General features: G+C 53.4%; 1 protein-coding gene across 8 annotated transcripts in view; it reads left to right on the top strand.

Annotated features, from left to right (window-relative positions):
• Nucleotides 1-20,175, top strand: part of DOT1L (DOT1 like histone lysine methyltransferase) — a 59,957-nt gene that overhangs the window by 28,240 nt on the left and 11,542 nt on the right. For 4 of the 8 annotated variants that reach the window (XM_037042436.1, XM_037042440.1, XM_037042437.1 and 1 more), the window contains 16 exons: nucleotides 3,906-3,961; nucleotides 6,785-6,864; nucleotides 9,016-9,084; nucleotides 9,760-9,866; nucleotides 10,334-10,375; nucleotides 11,316-11,426; nucleotides 11,669-11,903; nucleotides 12,325-12,438; nucleotides 13,299-13,390; nucleotides 13,781-13,882; nucleotides 14,249-14,386; nucleotides 15,110-15,235; nucleotides 17,249-17,733; nucleotides 17,905-18,040; nucleotides 18,580-18,726; nucleotides 19,896-20,025. In XM_037042436.1, the coding sequence (XP_036898331.1) occupies nucleotides 3,906-3,961; nucleotides 6,785-6,864; nucleotides 9,016-9,084; nucleotides 9,760-9,866; nucleotides 10,334-10,375; nucleotides 11,316-11,426; nucleotides 11,669-11,903; nucleotides 12,325-12,438; nucleotides 13,299-13,390; nucleotides 13,781-13,882; nucleotides 14,249-14,386; nucleotides 15,110-15,235; nucleotides 17,249-17,733; nucleotides 17,905-18,040; nucleotides 18,580-18,726; nucleotides 19,896-20,025 (2,170 nt within the window). The remainder of the gene's footprint in view (nucleotides 1-3,905; nucleotides 3,962-6,784; nucleotides 6,865-9,015; nucleotides 9,085-9,759; nucleotides 9,867-10,333; nucleotides 10,376-11,315; nucleotides 11,427-11,668; nucleotides 11,904-12,324; nucleotides 12,439-13,298; nucleotides 13,391-13,780; nucleotides 13,883-14,248; nucleotides 14,387-15,109; nucleotides 15,236-17,248; nucleotides 17,734-17,904; nucleotides 18,041-18,579; nucleotides 18,727-19,895; nucleotides 20,026-20,175) is intronic. The other 4 variants (XM_037042438.1, XM_037042442.1, XM_037042439.1 and 1 more) reach the window with 4 other exon arrangements.

Here is a 20,175-nt window from a genome sequence, read left to right on the forward strand (position 1 = left end):
AGTGAGCCCAACAGTTCCAAACACACAATGGAAGAATTTTTATTCCAGTTCTCAGAACAGCCGGGATTGATCTACCTGTGGCCTTCAGCACTCTGTGGGGAGCATAGGTTGGAGGAGGCTGGGGGTGGAGGATGCCCTGGGCACATCATTTCTCCTTTCTTATTCTTCTTCTTATCACCATCAAGTGGCAATGCCCAGCTCTGTGGGGGTGTGGGGGTCATTGGCATGCCTGTGCATTGTGCTGTGTCGTCGGGCACACAGGAGAGGCTCCTTTAGTGTAAACCGTCTCGTTCTATGGGCCTTGTGTAGCTTGGGAGGTCATTAGCCCCACCATGGCCCCTGCGATGTGGCAGGAGCAGAATTTGGCTAAAAGGACACTTAGTACCAGCCTTGGCAGGGTCTGGAACAAGCTGACCACAGGCTGCGGAACCATCTGTGCTTCTGGTGTACTGTTGCCTACATTCAGAGCTCGTCTTGTTGGGCTCAGTCCTGTGCCAAGAGGGTGTAGTGAGGCTGCCTGATTGCTGAACGCCTGGATTTGGCAGGAACACATATCCTGGGTCATGAGAGACCTCCCAGCAGCTTTCTGTGGCTTTGACCAGGCGCTGTGTTGGCAAGTGCAGTCCTGCCTCCTGTTACTTAAGAACTGGAGAGGAAACAAAGCCAATAGGAGCCTAAAAATAGCCCAGTGTGCTTTTCTAAGCCCCAGAAGCCTGCTTCTCTGGGCCAAGGATCCTCCATGGCCCGACATCTTCTCTTTTTCCCTCTCCACCCGCAGCCATACCACCCAGCCAGGCAAGGCCAGCCCTTGGCCCTGCCCCTGCCCCTGCCCCTCCCTCTCCCCCTCTCTCTACCCCTCCCTCTCCCTGTCCTGCAGCCTACCAGTTCCCAGGTGGCCAGGCCCTTTCTTTCCTCTCATGTCCCTTCTTCCGTTGGAGCCTATCCTTTCCTTCTATTTGGCTTCTGTCTGCTTATCTGTCATACCTCAGGGCACCCCTTCTACCTGGGAGAGTCTTCGTCCAGCTCTCTGCCCTGGCTGATGTTGGAGCTCCCACAGCACCTCAGTCGTCTGCTCACAGCCTGACCGTGTGCTCTTGGCTCACAGTGATGGGCCTGGCACACAGGTTTTACTCGTCCAGTGTGTGGCACCTTGGGCAGCTGTGGCCTCATGGAAGTGCTGCGTGGGAAAAGTGCCCAGTAGCTGTGGACCTGCCTATGCCCTTGGGGACAGGTGCCTCTTCAGCAAGTGTCTTGGGGCCTCCACCTGGGTAAGAGCTGCTCCCTTTTGGCTTGTCCACATTGGGACAGCCTGGTGCTGCTGATAGGCAGACCCAGAAGGTGCAGAGCTGCTGGGCACTGGAATGATGGCTGCTTTCTCCTTAGGAAAGCCAGCTGGAGCTGCATGTATTCTAGAGACGTCAGCGCACCTTTACTCTGGTCCTGCTCTGAGTTGAGTCCTTGGGAATCAGATAGTTGAGCTGGTATTGTCTGTAGATCTGTGACTACTCCTGGGCAGGTTGGCAGAATGACAAAGCATAGGGCCTCCCATCAGTGACTTTTGCTTACCTGGCTTTGGATGGGGCCTGCTTTGGTCTCCCTGTTGGAATGGATGCCTTATGCAGACCGTGCTTTTTTTTTCTGGATTTTGAGAGCATGTGAATTCTGCTCAGGGTGGGTAGTGTCTGTGGTGAGGCAGAGATGGGTGGGACAGGGGTGCAATTACCCTGCCTGAGTCTGATCATGGACCTGCCAGCTGACCCGGACCATGAGTAAATCTGGTTTCCCTGTGGAAAGGACAGTGTGCATGCTGTGTGTGCTGGGGCCCCTCCCTCTCTCTTTCCCCTCAGGCATTTCTCCACACATGAGAGAAATAGGAGATTTAAGTGATGTTGGAGCTAATCACAGGGACTTAGGTGGGGACTGTTCACATCTTTTTGGTCAAAGTTAACTCTGGCACGTTGGCCCCAGTGACACAGAACCCACTCAGCCAGTCATCCTTGGGTGGTCACAGCCCAAGAACAGTGGGGCCCGGCAGACAGAGGCTAGGCTGTGGCTGTTTTCTTGCCTTGGGCAGGAGGCCAAAATGAGCATTGGTGCTGTGGTTTGAAATGGTGTGACCTAGGTAGAGGGGCCACCAGGAGAGAGAGGTCACATCAGGATCAGCCTAAAGTCACCTGTGTCGGGTCCCTCAGAACCACCCATAGGTACAGGAATTTACTGGGAGGACCCTAGGATTAAGATAGTCATCCTCACAGATGTGATTTACACAGAGACAGGACAGAAGATGTTAAGTGTGCTCTGGGAGCTTTGTCTCGCACAGGACCAGCAAGGACTTCGGACTGGAGTGAGTCATTTCCCCATGTCCTGACTGGGCTGTTCTTGGGGAGCAGTGGCAGATTCAGAAGGTTCCTCGGGTTGGGAGAGGATTTGGAGATGGGATACAACCAGGATGTAGGTGGACCCTCTTGCAGCACCCGAATGGTTTAGAACAAGCCACTTCCCCATGTTCTGTGTTACCACATCACAACATGTCACGTCACATCATGTCCCGTCACATCACGTCACGTCACAAGACGCCCTAGGTGTTTTTCCATGGTGCACTGGAGGATGTAAGATTCTCAGCTGCTCCTGCCCCAGGCACATAGTCTCACTGCACTGTGGCAGCAGCACCCATAGGACACTTCGCTCAGGGTCTTCCTCTGTCCTGTCCTTAGAGAAATGCAGTGCCCGTTGGGCTCCTGCTGTCTTCTTGAGGAAGGGAGGTTTCTCGTCACCTTGGACGGGTGTGGATACCTGTCAGTAGTCACCCCCCACCCCAGGCAACTACTAATCCACTTTCTGTCTCTGTGGATGTGCCTGTTCTGGACATTTCACGTAAATGGAATCACACGCTCTGTGGCATTTTGGGTCTAGCTTCTCACTGAGCCTCATGTTTTCAAGGTTCATCCACATTGTAGCGAGTGTTGGTGCCTCACTTTTATTTTTCATGGCTCAGTAATATCCCAGTACATGGATGGGCATGAGGGTTGTCCTACCTTTGGGCTGCTATGAATTTTGCTGTTTTGGACATACATGTACAGGTTTTTATGTGGACATTGTTTTCATTTGTCTTGAATAGACATCAGGGAGTGGTGGTGCTATCCTTTTTGAAGAAGGACTATAAAATCAGTTTTCTTGGTTTGATAAATGTTGAAGCTCTTGACAGTTCAGTTATTAAGAACTGTGTCCTCTTGGATAGACTGTGTTCTCAAGGCAGAATGGCATCAGTCTGCTAATAAAAATAGTGCTGAGAGGTTTTGAAGGTGCAGATGGCACTGTTCTCAACTAAAGCAGACCAGAGAGCCACAGTACAGGTGCGTCCCATGTCACAGAAGGAAGCCCAGCCCATGTGGACTCAGCGTGCAGGCCTCTCTCATAGTCAGTTGTGTGTGTTCCAGGCACTCACCTGAGGGCCTGATACAGGTTTCTTATAGCCCTTGCCAACCCACCCTCTGTCCAGAACAGCCCAGCTGGTGAGGTAATGACCTTCCCCAGGTCTGCAGGCTGTGTGTTGGGTGTGCCCCCTGCTGGCCCTGAGTGGACATGACATCATGACTCTCAGACATATTCTCTAAGTGTCTTCATTGCTCTGTGCCTTGGCCCCCTGGGGTGGGCACCGCAGCACTAGTCTGGGTAACCACCCTTGTGGCTCATGGTGACCCACACTGAGACATATGGTCTTGAATTATCCCCAACTGTCCTCTCCTCCCTGCAGAGCTGCCAGCAGCCACGCTTCAGTCTTACCTCGCCTCCTTCCCACTTAACGACTTTGCGCTCATTTCATCTGTTCCTCGCCAGGTAGGGAGCTGGCTCACGGGCCAAGCAAGACCTGTGATGAGCACTTGTTCCTGTTTTCTTCCTTTCAGCTGGAAAGAGGCGATTTCCTCTCGGAGGAGTGGAGAGAGCGGATCGCCAACACAAGGTATGGCGGTTAGGGGAGTTGCCACTCATGGCCCCTTGAGGACAGCACTGGGTCCTAGCTGGGCAGGGCACCCCTAGGGAGGGTCCCACTTTTGCAAGTCCCCATAGGGGACTGGTAGGCCTGGCTGCCAGGCATGGCTGCCTTTCCCAAGGCGGAGCTGGATGGCAGAGGCAGTCAGAGCTCCGCTCCCCTCCCCTCCCCTCCCCCCTCCCCTCCCCTCCCCTCCCCTCCCCTCCCATTTGGGCAGCCAAGGTTTACCCTCAGGATTATCAGCAAGGCAGGTGGCCAGTGACCAGCCTGTGGGCCCATATGGCTGGCCCCTTGCAGCCTGTCAGGAAGGGCCCTTCCCTGCTTTTGCAGCCAGGGAGGGAAAGCCACCCAGAGATCTCAGCCCTGAGCTCAGCTCTCTCTGTGTCTGTATGTGGACATTGCGCCCTGTGCCTCCTCCCTAGCTTGGTGAGGGGAGGCTGTTTCTCTACACTTCCTGTGGGGTGAATGTAGTACTAGTGTGAGCAGCCTGTCCCAGCCAGAATCCCACACACATCCTAAGCATGCTGGCATGTCTGCCTGCACAGTCCTTGGGTGAGAGGCCATCCCAAAGCTCCCCAGGCTCCAGTAGGCTCGCCAACCTAAGGGTTTGAGCTTGACATGTGACCTCCATGTCTTGAATCTGTGTCTGAAGTTCTTCCCTCTTGTCACTTTCCTTTTGTCTTTCTGCTAAACTCAGGCCAGGGCTCAGGTACGTAAGGCTGGATCACTGTACTCTGCCCCTGGTGTCTAGTGTAGCTGCAGATTCGATGGGCCTCTCTGGGTCAGCAGGAGGGAAGGTCAGAGTGCGAGGGTCCTGTGGATCAGCCAAAGGTAGCCAGGACATTGGCGACTCTGCTGTGCCACATCGCACACTCTGGAACACTCTTCCTGGGGCTGGCCTTGCTGGGGCAGCTTACAGGCTCTCAGGCTGATCTGTCTTGTCCTTCCGTCCTTGTCCTTCTGGGCGCACTGACTGCAGGTTGCTCCCTATCCCTCACCGTGCAGTTCTCAAGGCATATAGGAACTAAGTATTGCTCTTTCATAGAAGTGTACCCCTTTCTTCTCTTGAGCCCATTGTTCCCCAGTGGCCAGATTCTCCACATCTGCTGGAGAGAGTCAGGCCAACTCCATGGACATCTCCATCGAACGGGGTGTGGGGCTGCGTTGCTGTTGCGGTGAGCTGAGCAGGCTCAGAATACAGTGAGGGACCTCTTCCATGGGGAGCGCCCCACACTCACCCAGCGCTGCCCAGCAGCCTCCAGGCTGCAGTGTCCTGTCTTCTGGGAGTCCTGGGGATCTGAGAGCATACTGTAGCCTCGGCCTCTTCTGCCCATCTTCTGCCTGGCCTGGGACACTCCCAAGGGCTTTGCCCTTCAGCACAGGAGTTCGGCCTCTTCTTCCTATAAACAGACCCTGGTGCTTGGAGAGTGTGGCAAGGCCCACAACCAGGCTCTGCTCATGTCCCCCAGATGTCCCCCAGGCATTCTCCTTCCTAACAAGTTGTCCCTTGCCAGCAGCGCTTTTTGTTGTAAGGGGTGACCACTGCTTCAGTTAGCTTCCCGGTTTCCTCAGATCTGAATTCGAGAGGATGAGAAAGAGTTTCTAGAGCCTCCTTTTCCAACCAGCCATCCCCAAGGACCTTTCTGTTCTGCCCCTTAACCACCTCGGTCACTGGAGACTCTGGCACTTCAGCCTTCCCAATCTCAGCCCCAGGTGGGGCCACGGCATGGCTCAGCTGGCCTACCCTCATCCTGCTCTGCCCATTGGCACCTGGGGTGCCCCATCCCAACCCTCATTGTCTTCTCTGTTCCTCTTTGCGTGATCAAGCAGGGAGAGGGCTCTGGCCTTTATTTACACCTTCAGGGTCCTTCCCGCCGCTCTGCCCTTGCTGTCAGTGCCTGTACTTGCCTGTTCTTGCACCTGACTTTACAAGCAGTGTGGGGATGACAGTCAGCTCACTCCATTTTCTGTCATAGTCAAAAGAGATGACCCCCATCTGCATTTCTCTTCATGGCCCAGTTTCCGCCATGGCGCAGTTTTAATCTTTCACTTGAAGCAGAGAAGAGAGCCATGTGACTCTTCAGCACGGAAACTGTCTGTCTTACCTTTGGGTCTTCACTTGAAATCAGGTGTTTCTAGAGTTTAGCCATTCAGAGAATTCCTTTAAGTGGGTGGGAGCATGCAGGGGAATACCTCCACCTTCCCTTTTCGGGCAGCACCTCCTCAACCACCCCAGCAGGAGTCTACAGACAAAGGTGCCTCTGGTCATCTGGTGACAGAAAACATTAGAAAAAGTGAGGCTGAGCTACACCCTCCCTTGGAAGAGCTTTGCTTCTCGTCCCAGGGGCTCTTGGGGATCACATTCAGATGCAGCCTGACTCAGTCATACTACCTTCTTGCCTGGGTATTTGTTTGTCCTCATGTCCCTGTCCCCAGGTGGCAGTCGGGTGGTGCCTGCATTCCAGCCCAGAAATGTCAAGGGGCAAGCACGGGCCACCAGCCATTTGGTGCAGATTGACCTGGGGCCACCTCAGCCTGCACACGTCCATCTTGGCTTTACCAGAGAAGCCAGTGATGTGGTCGTCATAGAAATTTCTGAAGTGTTGTACATTAGCAACAAACTAATGGGCCCCGGAGCCCATTCCCTGGGCTGGGTAGAGGTTGTGCGGGCAGAGCCTTGGGAGGCCTTACAATGGAGCTGGCGGTGGAGGCAGTAGGTGTCATATGCGCTGGCACTCTATACATGTGTGACGTGGAACTTTCATTTTACTCAACTGGAATATTATTTTGCAGTGTTATATTTGTGAATAACTTTGCCTTTGGTCCTGAGGTGGATCACCAGCTGAAGGAGCGATTTGCAAATATGAAGGAAGGTAACGTACTCTTCCCCCTTAACCCCATCCTGTGTGGCTGCTACATGCTCACCGTGGTTCTCGAGCCACCACCCACTCGTGCTGGCTAGATTTGACACGGATCGCAGGTGTGGGAATTCTTTTCCGTCTTCACATCCATTCACTTCAGGCCCATGCAAAGGGCTTCAGACAGCAAAGATGCCTTGACTGTGGTTCTCACTGTCACGTGAGGTGCTGGGCCAGGCGTAGGTGTCTTCCAGTTTGGTGTAGGAGTGGAAGAGACCTCACCTCCCCGCCACTGCCCAGCTGGCCTGAGGGGCTTGGGATGGGTGGCCAGATTAGCAAGTAAGGTACAGGCTGTTCATTTAAATGTGTATTTCTCATAGACAGAAAATAGCTTCTTAGTGTAAGGATGTTCTAGCTTTTACTAAAAAGGAGTATCATGTGTATCTGAAATTCAGGCTCTGTTGGCATCCATTTGTCTGCCAACCCTAACCTAGAGGCACAGGGGCATCTAGCCAGGGCCCTCCTGCATTTTCTGGGTCTTTCTTGTTTGGAATTGCCACCACCAGGCCAGAGCTATCCTACTGCTTCCCTTTGCCTCCCTTTCCTTCATCCCAGGTCAGATAGCAGCCCAGTCCAGACTGTGGTGTGGAAGGGGAAGGTCATAGAATGAGAGAGCTTTCATCTGTCTTCAGCACCTCCAGCTTCGTGTGTGTGTGTTTGAGCATGTGTCTGCCTGTGTCTTGTGTTCAGGTGAGCATGAGTGTGTGAATGTTCTGAATATGTGCGTATTTGTAAGAGTGAGTGGCTACTGTCCACTATGCCCCGCATACATCTCTTCTCATCTCATGAGCCTTCAGGCTCTTCTCTCAGCACATGCATCTCCCAAGGAGAAGAGTGGGATTCCTGTGGCCTTCGGGTCCTGCCTCACCTTGAACTCTCCCTGTGGTCTGGAGAGCGTGCCTCTTGTTTAGTCCTCTCTCTCCAGCCAACAATCTTGGGTCATTGTTGGGTTTTATTAGAAAACGGCCCTTCCATCTTTTTAATGACACCATGGGTTGTTTGGGTTCATTATCCTTGTGGTAAGCTTGACCTTGCCCCTCTGAGCCCATTTTCTCAGGTCTCAGTGCCCGATTGTAACACATGGGCTGCCTCAGGGCAGGACTGCTTGCCAGTACTTCTGGTCCCCAGTGGTGTGTTGTCCTGCAGTGATTTGCCCTCAGAAGTCCCTTCATGCACCCATTATCTTATGGGCATTGTGGGATGGCAGCTTCCTAATGAGAACAGTCTGTGGACCCTTAGGTTTTATTTTACCATGTCCCACACTCTTAAATGTTCCCATGACTTTGAATATTCCTCGTGGTCTCCAGCTCCTATTCATTCCCCAGCAGAACAAGATTCCCACCTGACTGTGCATCTGGCCAGCCCTAGGAGCTATGACACCCTCCTCCTAATGGGGGTGGTGCTCGGGACAAGGCCGGGAGCTGGGGCTGTGTTCGTGTGTATGAGTGTGCATGTGTGTGTGTGCTGTCAGTGGATTCATCTTGACTTTTCCTATTTCAATGAAACGTTATTTTCTGTTCTATTTGGCTCTTTTTTCTGACGCTGCAAAGTTTAGCATTAGCATGTTTACATTGGTGTTTTCTTCAGTCCACGCGGAGTGTTTTTGTAATCACCACATGAGCAGCACCGCTCACACAGGCTCACTGCGGCAGGTGTTACCACCTGCTTTCTCTGTGGAACAACCACTCCGCTCACATGGAGTATCAGCATAATAGCTGTCTCTGTGCAGCGGTTCCTGACCTCATACGGTTAGGCTATTTCTGTCTGGGCATTAGGATTGCTGGTGCCTTCTAGATTTTGTGTGGGACGTGGGATGTGTCTGTCTATGCAGGCGGGGTCCCTGGTTCAGGTCAGCACCTGTGGGGCTTCAGGGGGCCCTGGTCAAGTTGCTATGGGAAAGACATTAGCAGGTCGGGCCAAAGCATACCTTATTTTGCTGTCACTTGTAGGAAATGGATAGGACTCACGATCCCTGGCTGCTCGTGTGCCCAGTGTGCTCATTTCTTCCTTTGTAGCTTCCCCATCTCCTGCTCCAGCTTTCAGCATCCTTCCATTGGTGTCCCACGGTTTCCCCACGAACGGCAGTAATCAGCTTTTGTGTTTCAGGTGGCAGAATTGTGTCCTCGAAGCCCTTTGCTCCTCTGAACTTCAGAATAAACAGTAGAAACTTGAGTGGTAAGAAACTCTCATGTTGTTAAATTATTAATATATATGACCTTAAGTATCTGAGACGTGTTAGTGCAGGGTGTGTCCTCAGAACTGCTGACTTCAGGGTCGGGTCATCTCTGTGGGGGCTCCTGGGAACCCACTTGTTGCCAGAAGCGACCCCATAGCGACCACCACATATGTCCCTAGGCATTGTCCAGAGTCCCTTGGGGACAGAACCACCCAGGTTGAGACCCGCATGTTTGACTAGGTGGTTTACAAGTGGCTTTGCATTCATATCTAGTTGGCCTAAGGGGCAAATGGCTGGTGTGTGCGATGGGCTCCGGGTGCAGACGCCTTCAGCAGGAGGAGCTGGACCTCTGGCCTGGGGAAGAGCCAAGTCACTCTGTGGTGCCCAGCTTCAGGGTCACAATTTCTTGGGTGCTGGGCGTCTTAGTAGCTGTGTTCTTTCCAAGTGGTCCTCAAGTGCTTTTCCATCCCACCCAGTCAGGCTCGTTGCCGTTTTCCTTGGACAAGCACCTGGGTTAGCAGGGACCATTGTGCACACCGTGCGCCTCCCTGACCTGCCTGCCTGGCGAGTGGGACGGCCCCACGTGATGAGGGCACCCGGTTCTACTCCCTTCCTGCCTCGCCTGAGTCATTCCCCCAGGTGCACAAGGCCCTAACCTGTGCCCGTCGTTGCAGACATCGGCACCATCATGCGCGTCGTGGAGCTCTCGCCCCTGAAGGGCTCAGTGTCGTGGACGGGGAAGCCCGTCTCCTACTACCTGCACACCATTGACCGCACCATAGTGAGTGTTCCCGAGGGTGAGGCCCGGGCCCTCCCGGGAGCCTCCTCCCCCTTCTTACCTGTCCATGCCCACAGTGCTCAACTTAGAGGATCTGTAACACTGTTGTCCCACAGCATGAGGGGGAGCCAGGGTCTCTTTGTCTGTCTTCCCTCTTTGCTCCCAGTCCCTGTGTAAGGCAGATATTGTCTCAAATGATATGACCATAATGGACTTGGCCTCAGTGTCAGAGGCCGAGGCACTGGGGAACCCTGGAGCAGGCCAGCCTGGTTCCCACACAGCTCTCTTCATGTGAGATGGCCCTGCAGGTCTGCATGGCCCCCCTATGTTCAGGGTGGGGCTCTGGGCAGAGGCATGACCCCATGATAGTTCCAAGGACATCTCACGTTGATGAGTCTCGGGTATTGCTCTCATCTTGACAGGGTTTGGGAATGATGTCTAATTAAATTTTTTTCCTCTTCTGCTTTTAGCTTGAAAACTACTTTTCTAGTCTGAAAAATCCAAAACTCAGGGTAAGTATGTGTTTCCCTCAATGATGAGCTTGATGGAGCCCCAGGTGATAGATAGGGAGTGCCAGTTTGGGGAGGGAAGTCTGGGCGCCCTGGGGCTGCTCTACCTGACAACAGTCTTTTGGGAATGAGGTTGAGTGAGTTCCAGCCTTTGAATAGTGTTGTGGTAACCTGGCAAAGTATGCAGAATGCAGGATTGAGGAGCCTACTTGCGGAACTCAAGACATGCCTTTTGGTACACGGGCAGCTGTCCCTAAGCAGTGTGCCATGCTAGTTCGAGGGGAGTGGCCTAGGTTCTGACAGGGTAGCTCTGTTATCGCCACTGCCCACTGCTGTGCCCAGTGTCCCTGCAGTGCCCGTCCTCCAGACCGCCTCTTTCAGACCTCAAAGGACGTCTCTCCAAATGTCCGTGTTTCTGGAGACTCTGACAAGCATCTGAGCGGGAAGAAGTCCCTGCTGCCTGGAGTCCCATGTCATTCCTGCCATGCTTCACGTGCCCCACCCCACCTGCTAGCACAGAGAGCAAGCTGAGCCAGCCAGCACCTTACCCCTCTTCCCTCAGCCTTTCCAGTAGCCCTCACTTAGCACAGATATACCTCAGTGTGGGAGGTCCGTACTCTTAGAGAGGAGAGAGTTGGGCAGCTTCTTGTCCTGCACCCAGAGCCTTTTTGTCCTCGATTTAATTTCCCCTCACGTGTCACACACAGCTCAGAAAGCCACGGGTTTCTGACCGAGAAATCTGGGGATGTCTGCATGCACACAGCAGATACATACATGGACTAGGACTGGCCAAGGGGCCGGGGACAGCTCATAGGCTTCTCTGTGCCCCAGTTTCCTCCTCTATACAGTGGGCAGAGGAATTGACATGAGCAGAGCTGGGCCACGATGCCAACACTTTGGGGGACATGTTGGCACTTTGGCAGACACATCTGATGCTTTCCAGGAGGAACAAGAGGCAGCTCGACGCCGGCAGCAGCGAGAAAACAAGAGTAATACGACCACCCCCACGAAGGTGCCTGAGAGCAAGGCAGCTGTGCCTGCAGACACCTCTGTGGTGAGCACCCCCAACCCTGGCTTGGGGTTCTGCACAGCTGTCCATGGGCACAGTCACTGGTCACCTGCCCTCATCCTAGAGAGAGGGACTCTTCCAGCCAGGGAGGCACTGATCCCTAGGCTGGAGGAGGGAGGGCATTCCTGAGGTTCGGGTTGCCTCTGTTCAGTCGCTCTCCTGGGACCTGTGTTGTGGGCTCATAAGTAGGCATGGGGGTTGGTTTCTCAATGGCCCTTGTCCACTAGGATTCTGGTGCCGAGGAAGAGAAAGCAGCGACAACTGCTATCAAGAAGCCGTCCCCCTCCAAAGCGCGGAAGAAGAAACTGAACAAGAAGGGACGGAAGCTGGCTGGCCGGAAGCGAGGACGTCCGAAGAAGATGAGCACTGCAAACCCCGAGCGTAAGCCCAAGAAGAACCCTACTGCACTGGACCTGCTGCACGCCCAGACTGTGTCCCAGACGGCCGCACCCTCACCGCAGGGTGAGCAGGGCCTCAGAGCCCTCCCCAGGGCCCTCTCCTGTGCTGCTCATGCTCAGGCTTGGGTCAAGCTCTGGAGGATGCCTAGGGCTATCTTCGGGGTTGGCCCAGGCCTCGCTTTACCCAAGTAGTCTGCCAAGAGTGAGTCCTGGTGTGTTTTCCTGTTATATCCTGCCCGCCAGGGCTTCGATATCCGCAGCTGTGGCAGAAACAACAGTGCTCACAGAAATTTCTTAGATTACAAGAGCATTCATCTAGGCTTTTAGTACCGCTGACATGCAGTGTCTGGTCATGCCTTTGGGCTTGAGCTGTGTTGAGTCTTAACTTAAAAAAAGCTGGAAAAGTTCTCTAGAACCTAATGTGGAATTTCCTACAGGAATGTGCTAGTCAGTTGTTGACATGTGAATGCTGCTGTCTCCCACAGATGCATACAAGTCACCTCAAAGTCCGTTTTATCAGCTACCTCCCAGCGTGCAGCGGCAGCCCCCTGACCAACTGCTGCTGGCACCCACCCCACCTGCACTGCAGAAGCTGCTAGGTGAGCCAGCACCACGGATTCTGTGGGATCATGTGTGGATTCTGACTTAACACCCCCTCTCCGAGGAGGGGGCAAGGTCCAAGGTTCTGCCTCTGGCGAGCCTCCTGTGATAGCTACAAACAGGCTGAGCGCCCTGAAGTCCCAAGGACTTGGGGTCAGTCCTGCGAGGCTTTTAGGCCAGGAGGGCCTGCATAGTTGTCTTAGGCTGAGGTTCTCTCCCTCAGGGAACTCTGGGCCATGTCTGGGACATCTCTGGTTGTCACACCAGGGTGCTCCTATATAGGATGTGGCAGGGACACTGCTCAGTCTCCCACAGCTACTGGGACACAGAGGGTGACACAGCCCCAGCATTCTTAGGGTAGGGAAAGGGCCTGTCTTGGATGAGCTGGGTCTGTGAGAGAGCAAGCCCTGTCTGAGTTGAGCACCTGCTCACTTTGTGGGGCTCAACCCAAAGGTATCCTCTTCAGAAGCTGAGTGAGGGAAACCCCTTGGAATCATGGGAGCCATCGGTTTCCTCAGTCCACGTCAACAGCATGTGCCTACCAGGAAAATTGGCAAAATGGGTCACGGAAACCCAGTCTTGTGAAGAAAGAAAATGCAGGTGGTGATGGTAGGAGCTGCAAAGGGCTCCAATAGGGAAATTAACCATAGATGCAGTTCGAGGGGTGGTGCCGGGGCAGTGGGAGGACCAAAAGTGCTGACGGTAACAAGTAATTTTCAGCAGCATCTGACAACAAGGTTAGGGGAGCTCCCAGAGACATTTGAGCACCCCACCCCCGCTCCCCTGCACCATCACCACCATAGCCTTCAGCCTCAGCCCATTGGCTTCTGCACTGAGACCTTGTCCCTGGCTCTCCTAGAGTCCTTCAAGATCCAGTACCTGCAGTTCCTAGCATACACAAAGACTCCTCAGTACAAGGCCAGCCTGCAGCAGCTGCTGGACCAGGAGAAGGTAAGGAGTGCCACTTCTGTGTTTCCAGTTCTCTATAGAAGGCAAGCCAGGTAAACTAGGCAAGCCCCCCACCTGGAGTCCTCTCATAGCCCCTAGCCCACCCAGAACATGCCTTGCTTCCTCTCACCTCCTGTTGTCCCTGCTCAGTGGGCCTGGTGCAGCCTTCCAATAAATGCCTAGACGGAGGACTGGCCAGCATCCACAGTGTGCATGCATTGCCGCATGTGAGCATAGTGGGGAATGCCAGCCCATGCCCTTCACGGAATGGCAGTGCTCTTCATCACTGAGATGGGCTGAGATGTGTTACATTGGCGCTTCTCCTTTGAGCCTGTTTAAGGGAAGAGATGGTGGGGTCAGGGCTTGTACTCACCGGCCCTCTGTCCCCTGCAGGAGAAGAATGCCCGGTTGCTGGGGGCCGCACAGCAGCTGTTTGGCCACTGCCAGGCCCAGAAAGAAGAAATAAAGAGACTCTTCCAGCAGAAACTGGATGAGGTAGAGCCACCCAAGGCCAGGATGACACACGGACAGCATTAGGGGGTGGATGGGGACTGGGCAGGGGCACAGCCTGGGACAGCTGAGATCCGGAAGGACTCTTTCCTTTCTCGTGTTCTTTCTGTTAGTCTAGGACCTGGGCTCTGGTCCAAGGGCTGCTCCCAGTCCGGCCCTCATGGGGCATGCACAGGCCTGTGTCCTGGGACCCCCTTGCTTCCCTCTGTGAGGGAATATGCCTTCTCTCTCTTGTCTGTGACCATCACGGTGCCACCTCAGTCTTGTCTGGGCATGAGTAAGCTAGCCCCTCCCCTCCCCACCATGGCTGCACCTCCCTGAAAGCCCAGCCTTACTGTCGTGTGTCCACAGTTGGGAGTGAAGGCTCTGACCTACAGTGACCTGATCCAAGCACAGAAGGAGATCTCAGCTCACAACCAGCAGCTCCGAGAGCAGACAGAGCAGCTGGAGAAGGACAACAGGGAGCTAAGGAGCCAGAGCCTGCAGCTGGTGCGTGCCCAGGGAGGGCAGCAATTCCAGCACATTCCAGAGGGAGCTGCAGCCATAGACCCCACACTAGGCAGAGGGCCAGGTGTCCCTCGGTTGACAGACCTGGAGGCCAGTGTCCTGATGTGTGTCCTGAGACAGAGAAATGACCCAGGGGTGCCTGCAGGGCCCAGCAGGTTCTCCCGAGGATGGATTTTCTATGACCCCCTTAATCCGCAGGGGGAAGACAGGGCCCTTCCCCGTCTCTCCATCCAAGTGCATTCTAGGAGTGCTGGAGCCGCTTTCCTCGGCTCTCAGAGCACAGCAGTGCAAGCTGAGCCCAAGGCCAGAATGTAGCTCCTTAACTTCTCATTAGGGGTGTCCCGGAGGCTCATGATGTGACTAAATGGGCCTTTTAAGGGGACTCAGTTTCCTAGTCCTCACTCTTGGGACTACTGGACATACAGGGGGCCTCCCTTCTAATAGGCCCCCTGTTCCATTCTGTGGGACCTCTAACCATGCTCCTGGGGCATTTCCTATGGGGACCCTGGTCTCCTTGGGCCACCTTTGCAGCCTGGCCTTCCAGAATCAGGAGGGAAAGAGGAACCAGCCCCCAGGGAAACCTGCCTAGACACCTGTCCTGTCTCCCCTCAGCCCATTGTCAGTTTGGGAAGCAGGCTCGGGGGGCCATCCCGCCTCCTCACAGCTGTGCATGTGCTCATGATCACTACTGCCTGGTCCCCACAGCTGAAGGCTCGGTGTGAGGAGCTGAAGCTAGACTGGTCCACACTGTCGCTGGAGAACCTGCTGAAGGAGAAGCAGGCCCTGAAGAGCCAGATCTCTGAGAAACAGAGGCACTGTCTGGAGCTGCAGGTAGGGTCCAGGAACAGGGGCATCAGCCTTTCTGGGCTTCAGCCATGGTGTTAGAAAGATGGTCAGTGCTATTGGCAGACCCAGCAAAGCCATCCTCCTCCTGAGGATAGGGCACTAGTTCCTGTTGTCACATTAAACCACCTGCCCTGGATGGTGTGGCTCAGTGGAATGGGTGCCGGACTGTGAGCACCAATGGGTTGCTGGTTTGGTTCCTGGTCAGAGCACATGCCTGGGCTGCTGGCCAGGTCCCCAGTTCGGGGTGCTTAAAGGGCTACCACTCACTGATGTTTCACTCCCTCTCTTTCTCTCTTCCCTCCCCTCTGTCTAAAAATAAATAAATAAAATCTTTTTTTAAAAAAAGCCTAATGTCCACAGTCAGCAAGGAGCAGGGCAAGTGGACACCCTGCTCTACATCAGGGCATCCCGTCTAGTCCTAGACCTAAAGAGTGCCTGAGTGCTTCCTGGTGGAGCACTTCTGACACGATCGCTGAGCAGGCTTATGCCTGTGCGTTAAAATAAAACAGGTTGTGCTTTTCCTGATGGTGTAACTCGTTCATCAAGGTCAGCTAGAAAACAGTACAGAGAAGGAGAAAGCATAACAACAGAGGCCATGGCTGAGTTCCCGAGAATGGAATTTTAAGTAACAGCAAGGAAAGTAAAGGGAGATGTGCAATGTGAGCATAGGTCATTACAAAAGCTCCATGTGTACAGACTGCAGCCTCTACTGCATCTCAGCCCAGCTTCATAACATATAGCGTTGCCAGCTGCCAAACCCCAGGGACTCTTTCAAGTGGTTTATTATAAAGTGAAACTACAATGAACTTCTCTGTACACACGATTCATTTTAAGGATGTTTCTTTAAAAACATTAATCTCCAAAGTAGATCTAAGAGCAATTTAAGGTCCTGTGATTTATGGGCCCAGGCAGTCCTCTTCGTAGGAGGAAGTTTGCTGATCTCGGCCTTATTTACATGGGTGTACCCACAAGGTAAGTCTCAGGGAATATTGGGTTGGCCAAAAAGTCTGTTTAGATTTTCCTGTAAAGTAAAAGATACATTTTTCATTTCCACCAATAACTTTATTGATTTGGATATTTTGAGTTATGTCGGCTATCTCCCGCTATTGGCTTCTAGTGGGTAGAGGCCAGGGGTGCTGCTAAACATCTTCCAAGGCATAAAGCAGTCCCACAGCAAAGAACTATTTGGCCAAAATGTCGATATACCAAGAAACTTCACAAACCACTTTTGACATATTCCTTCTCCACACACTGCACAAATCTTTTCCATTTCAGTTGCATTTTTACCTTTCTTGAAATAATAAAGCATAATACAATAAAAATGTTGCATATCTTCTTCCACCTTCAATATTATAATGGCTGCACAAAAATTGACCAATTTTGGCAAGTTTTTAAAAAATGTACACTCATATGACATCTGTCACAATACAGTCTAACAAAAGTATTTTGAATGAAGTTAAAGACAACTGAGCACTACTAGAGCCATTGTGAAGAAAAAAAAATAACAAACTTTTTGGCCAACCCAGTATTTGGTTTCTGGCTCTTCTGTGTAATAAAGAAATGATACATGTTCTTACTGTTGGCCGGGAACAAAGTGTAAGAAAAAAATGCCCTGTGTCCTGCCCTGGAAGAAAACGCTATTTCAGGTTTTTCCCAATGTTGTATATTCACTGAGCACTGTGCTCTCTGTTCCTTGCTTTCCTGGGGAAGTTCTTTCCTTGTCAGCAGACATGCATCTGCAGAATCACCCTTGACACTTGTACTATCTTGTCCATCCATCCAGAGCACGCCGACCAGGTTTGGCTGGTTGGCTGCTCTGGCCCCTGTCACACACAAAGCCAGTCCATCTCCTGTAGTGGGCATTCTTGCTCTCCTGGGTTGGTCCCCTCCAGTGGGTTGCTGAGAGGGGCTGGGCCGGCATCTCTTCTGGGGCCTTTGGCAGCTGTGCAAGAGCCTTGCCCCAAGCAAGCTGCAGGTCTGACACCCTCGGTCTTCCAGATCAGCATCGTGGAGCTGGAAAAGAGCCAGCGGCAGCAGGAACTCCTGCAGCTCAAGTCCTGCGTGCCTCCGGATGACTCCATGTCTTTGCACCTTCGAGGGAAAGGTGGCCTGGGCCGGGAACTGGAGGCAGAGCCTGGCCGGCTGCACCTCGAGCTAGACTGCTCCAAGTTCTCACTGCCCCACTTCAATAACATGAGCCCAGAGCTCTCCATGAATGGCCACGTGGCCGGCTATGAGCTCTGCAACACGCTGAGCCGGCCCTCATCCAAACAGAACACCCCCCAGTACTTGGCCTCCCCACTGGACCAGGAGGTTGTGCCCTGTACCCCCAGCCATAGCAGCCGGCCCCGGCTTGAGAAGCTGTCTGGCTTGGCCTTGCCAGACTACACCAGGCTCTCCCCAGCCAAGCTGGTGCTGAGACGCCACCTGAGTCAGGACCACACAGCCAGTGTCAAGACATCTGGTGGCGAGCTGCATCCACGGTGAGTGTGGCCTATGGGTCTGCCCCTGGTGTCCTTAGGCTGCTGTAGGGTCTTGAAAGGGTTGCTCATAAGTTTGGAAGGTTTTGCTTGGTCCAGGCTGTCAGCTCTGATTGCAAAGCCACAGCCCCAGAGTCTTCCTGGAGAATGACTGAGGAATGCATCTCATTCCAGAGCTGAGCACACCAAGGAGAATGGCCTCCCATACCAGAGCCCAGGCCTCACCAACGGCATCAAGCTGAGCCCTCAGGACCCACAGCCCTCATCCCCCATGGCCTTACAGATGACAGGAGAAAAGGGCAGTGAGAAGGTGCAGGCAGCCACCAGAAGGGGCCCTTGGGGCAGGGGCGTTGGGGTTGTCTCACCTGTACCTGAGTCAGTGCTGTGGGAGCATCCTGAGCGGGTCTGTGAAGAGGGGGTGTCCAGATGAGGGCGATGGAGCCAGGGGAATGTGGGGCGGGGATGGAGGGCTGGGGCTTCATCAATCAGGTCCCCACCCTCGGTTGCCTTACCATCCTCAGGAACAAGACTGAGAGAGTGGCCAAATAGTAGAGCCCCCATTGGGGAGACATTGCCTATGGGGACAGGAAGGAGAGGGCAGTTGTCTCTGTTCAGGTGGGAAGTTTGTGGTCAAAATGTGAGGAACTGGTGATTGGCAGCCATTGGGGTGATGTGTAGGGCTCTGGAACTTCAGGAGGCACAGTTGGAGGGTGGGTGTTACTGGGATGAGGGACCCTTCCGTTACAGAGGTCCCTTGTCCGTGGCTGGAGGATTGCTGTGTTCTTTGGGTGGTACTTGTGCCCTGGGGTTCACTGATCAGCAGCAGCAGGTGGTCTGCTGTGTCTGTAGGGTCTGAAGGAGCGCACCTACGCCAGCAGCGGTGAGGCCATCACCAGCCTACCTGTCAGCATCCCGCTCAGCACTGTGCAGCCCAGCAAGCTGCCTGTCAGCATCCCCCTGGCCAGCGTGGTGTTGCCCAGCCGCGCTGAGAAGGTGGTGAGTGGACACTGCAGGGGTGGGGGCAGTCCAGTGCCATTGTACTGCTCCAAGAGTGTCAGCGCAGTCTTAGGGGACTTTTGTCTGGTTTTTACCCCACAAGACCTGGTTTCTTTTTGTCAAATTGCATGATGTTGAATCTCGAGGAAAACAGTATTCAAAATCTAGGTTTAATTACATTAACATCTTGCCATTTTTATTTGAGGTTCTTTTTTGTACACAGCGGTCTGTGCGGGTGGAGAGTAAATAGAAATGCCTGATGTGGTAGAAGCTCGAAGCCCATTTTCTTCCTTCAGTTTATACCTGCATTCTTCTGTCTTATGCTCATGGACTCTCAAGTACAGAACCTTATACAATGCAGGCGGGGTGGGGGGGTTTGTTTGTTTTTATCAAGATGTAATCCACATCTAACTCAATATTTAAAGTGTATATTTTAGCGACACTTAGTATGTTCACAGGGTTGTGCAACCGTCATCTCTGTCTAGTTCCAGAGTGTTTCATCATCCCAAAAGGAAGTCCCATCCCCACCCACAGTCACCTTCATCCCCCACCCTGCTCCTGACAACGAGGAATCCACTTCCTGTCTCTGTGGATTTGCCTGTTCTGGACATTTCACATTAATGGAATCACACACTGTGTAGCTTTTTGTGTTGGTTCTTCTAACTGAACATCATGATTACAAGGTTCCTCCACATTGTAGAGAGTATCAGAGCTTCGCTCCTCTTCATGGCTGAGTGATAGTCCAGTGTGCGGGGACACACTCTTGTATGATTTCATCTGTCAGTGGGCATTTTTCCCCCTTTTGGCCACTGTGAACATGCGTGTACCAGTTTTGTGTGGACAGTGTTTTTATCTTGTTTCACATAGGAGAGGAACTGCTGGGTCGGATCCTAACTGCAGCTGCAGCCCTTGCTGCTCTCCCTGTACCCTTCTTCCCCACCCCCAGCGAATTAGCCAGACCTCTAGGGCCCACATCAGACATCTGTCCTACCCGGTCAGATCCTTCCAGTGGCTGCTTGCTGTGCTCACATCCTGAGCAGGTCACTTCCTCTTCTTCGAGCTGCTTCTCACACACCTGCCACATTCCCTGATTCAGACCCTTGATCCCCCTTCCCAACATTCACATACTGGGCGCAGCTGAGCTGACAATGTGTATTCTCACTCCACAGAGAAGCACCCCCAGCCCTGTGCCTCAGACCCGAGAGTCCTCATCTACACTTGAAAAGCAGATGGGTGCTAATGGCCATGGTGCTGGGAGCAATGCTGCTGGGAGCAAAGGCCCCGCTTTGGCCCCCACAGGTGAGTACTCCTCCTGTCCCTGCCCTGTTTCTGGAGGTCAGCTTCTGCCTGTGTCTGTGCCACCTCCCCAGGGGCTGGGCCAGCGGTGTGAGGTGGGAACAGTGTCTCATAGTGCAGCCCCCAGAGATACCAGACTCGGAGCCCAGCTCC

Source organism: Sturnira hondurensis, unplaced genomic scaffold (assembly GCF_014824575.4).
Source record: "Sturnira hondurensis isolate 20B ecotype Veracruz unplaced genomic scaffold, ASM1482457v3 Scaffold0003693, whole genome shotgun sequence".
NCBI classification, from domain to species: domain Eukaryota; kingdom Metazoa; phylum Chordata; class Mammalia; order Chiroptera; family Phyllostomidae; genus Sturnira; species Sturnira hondurensis.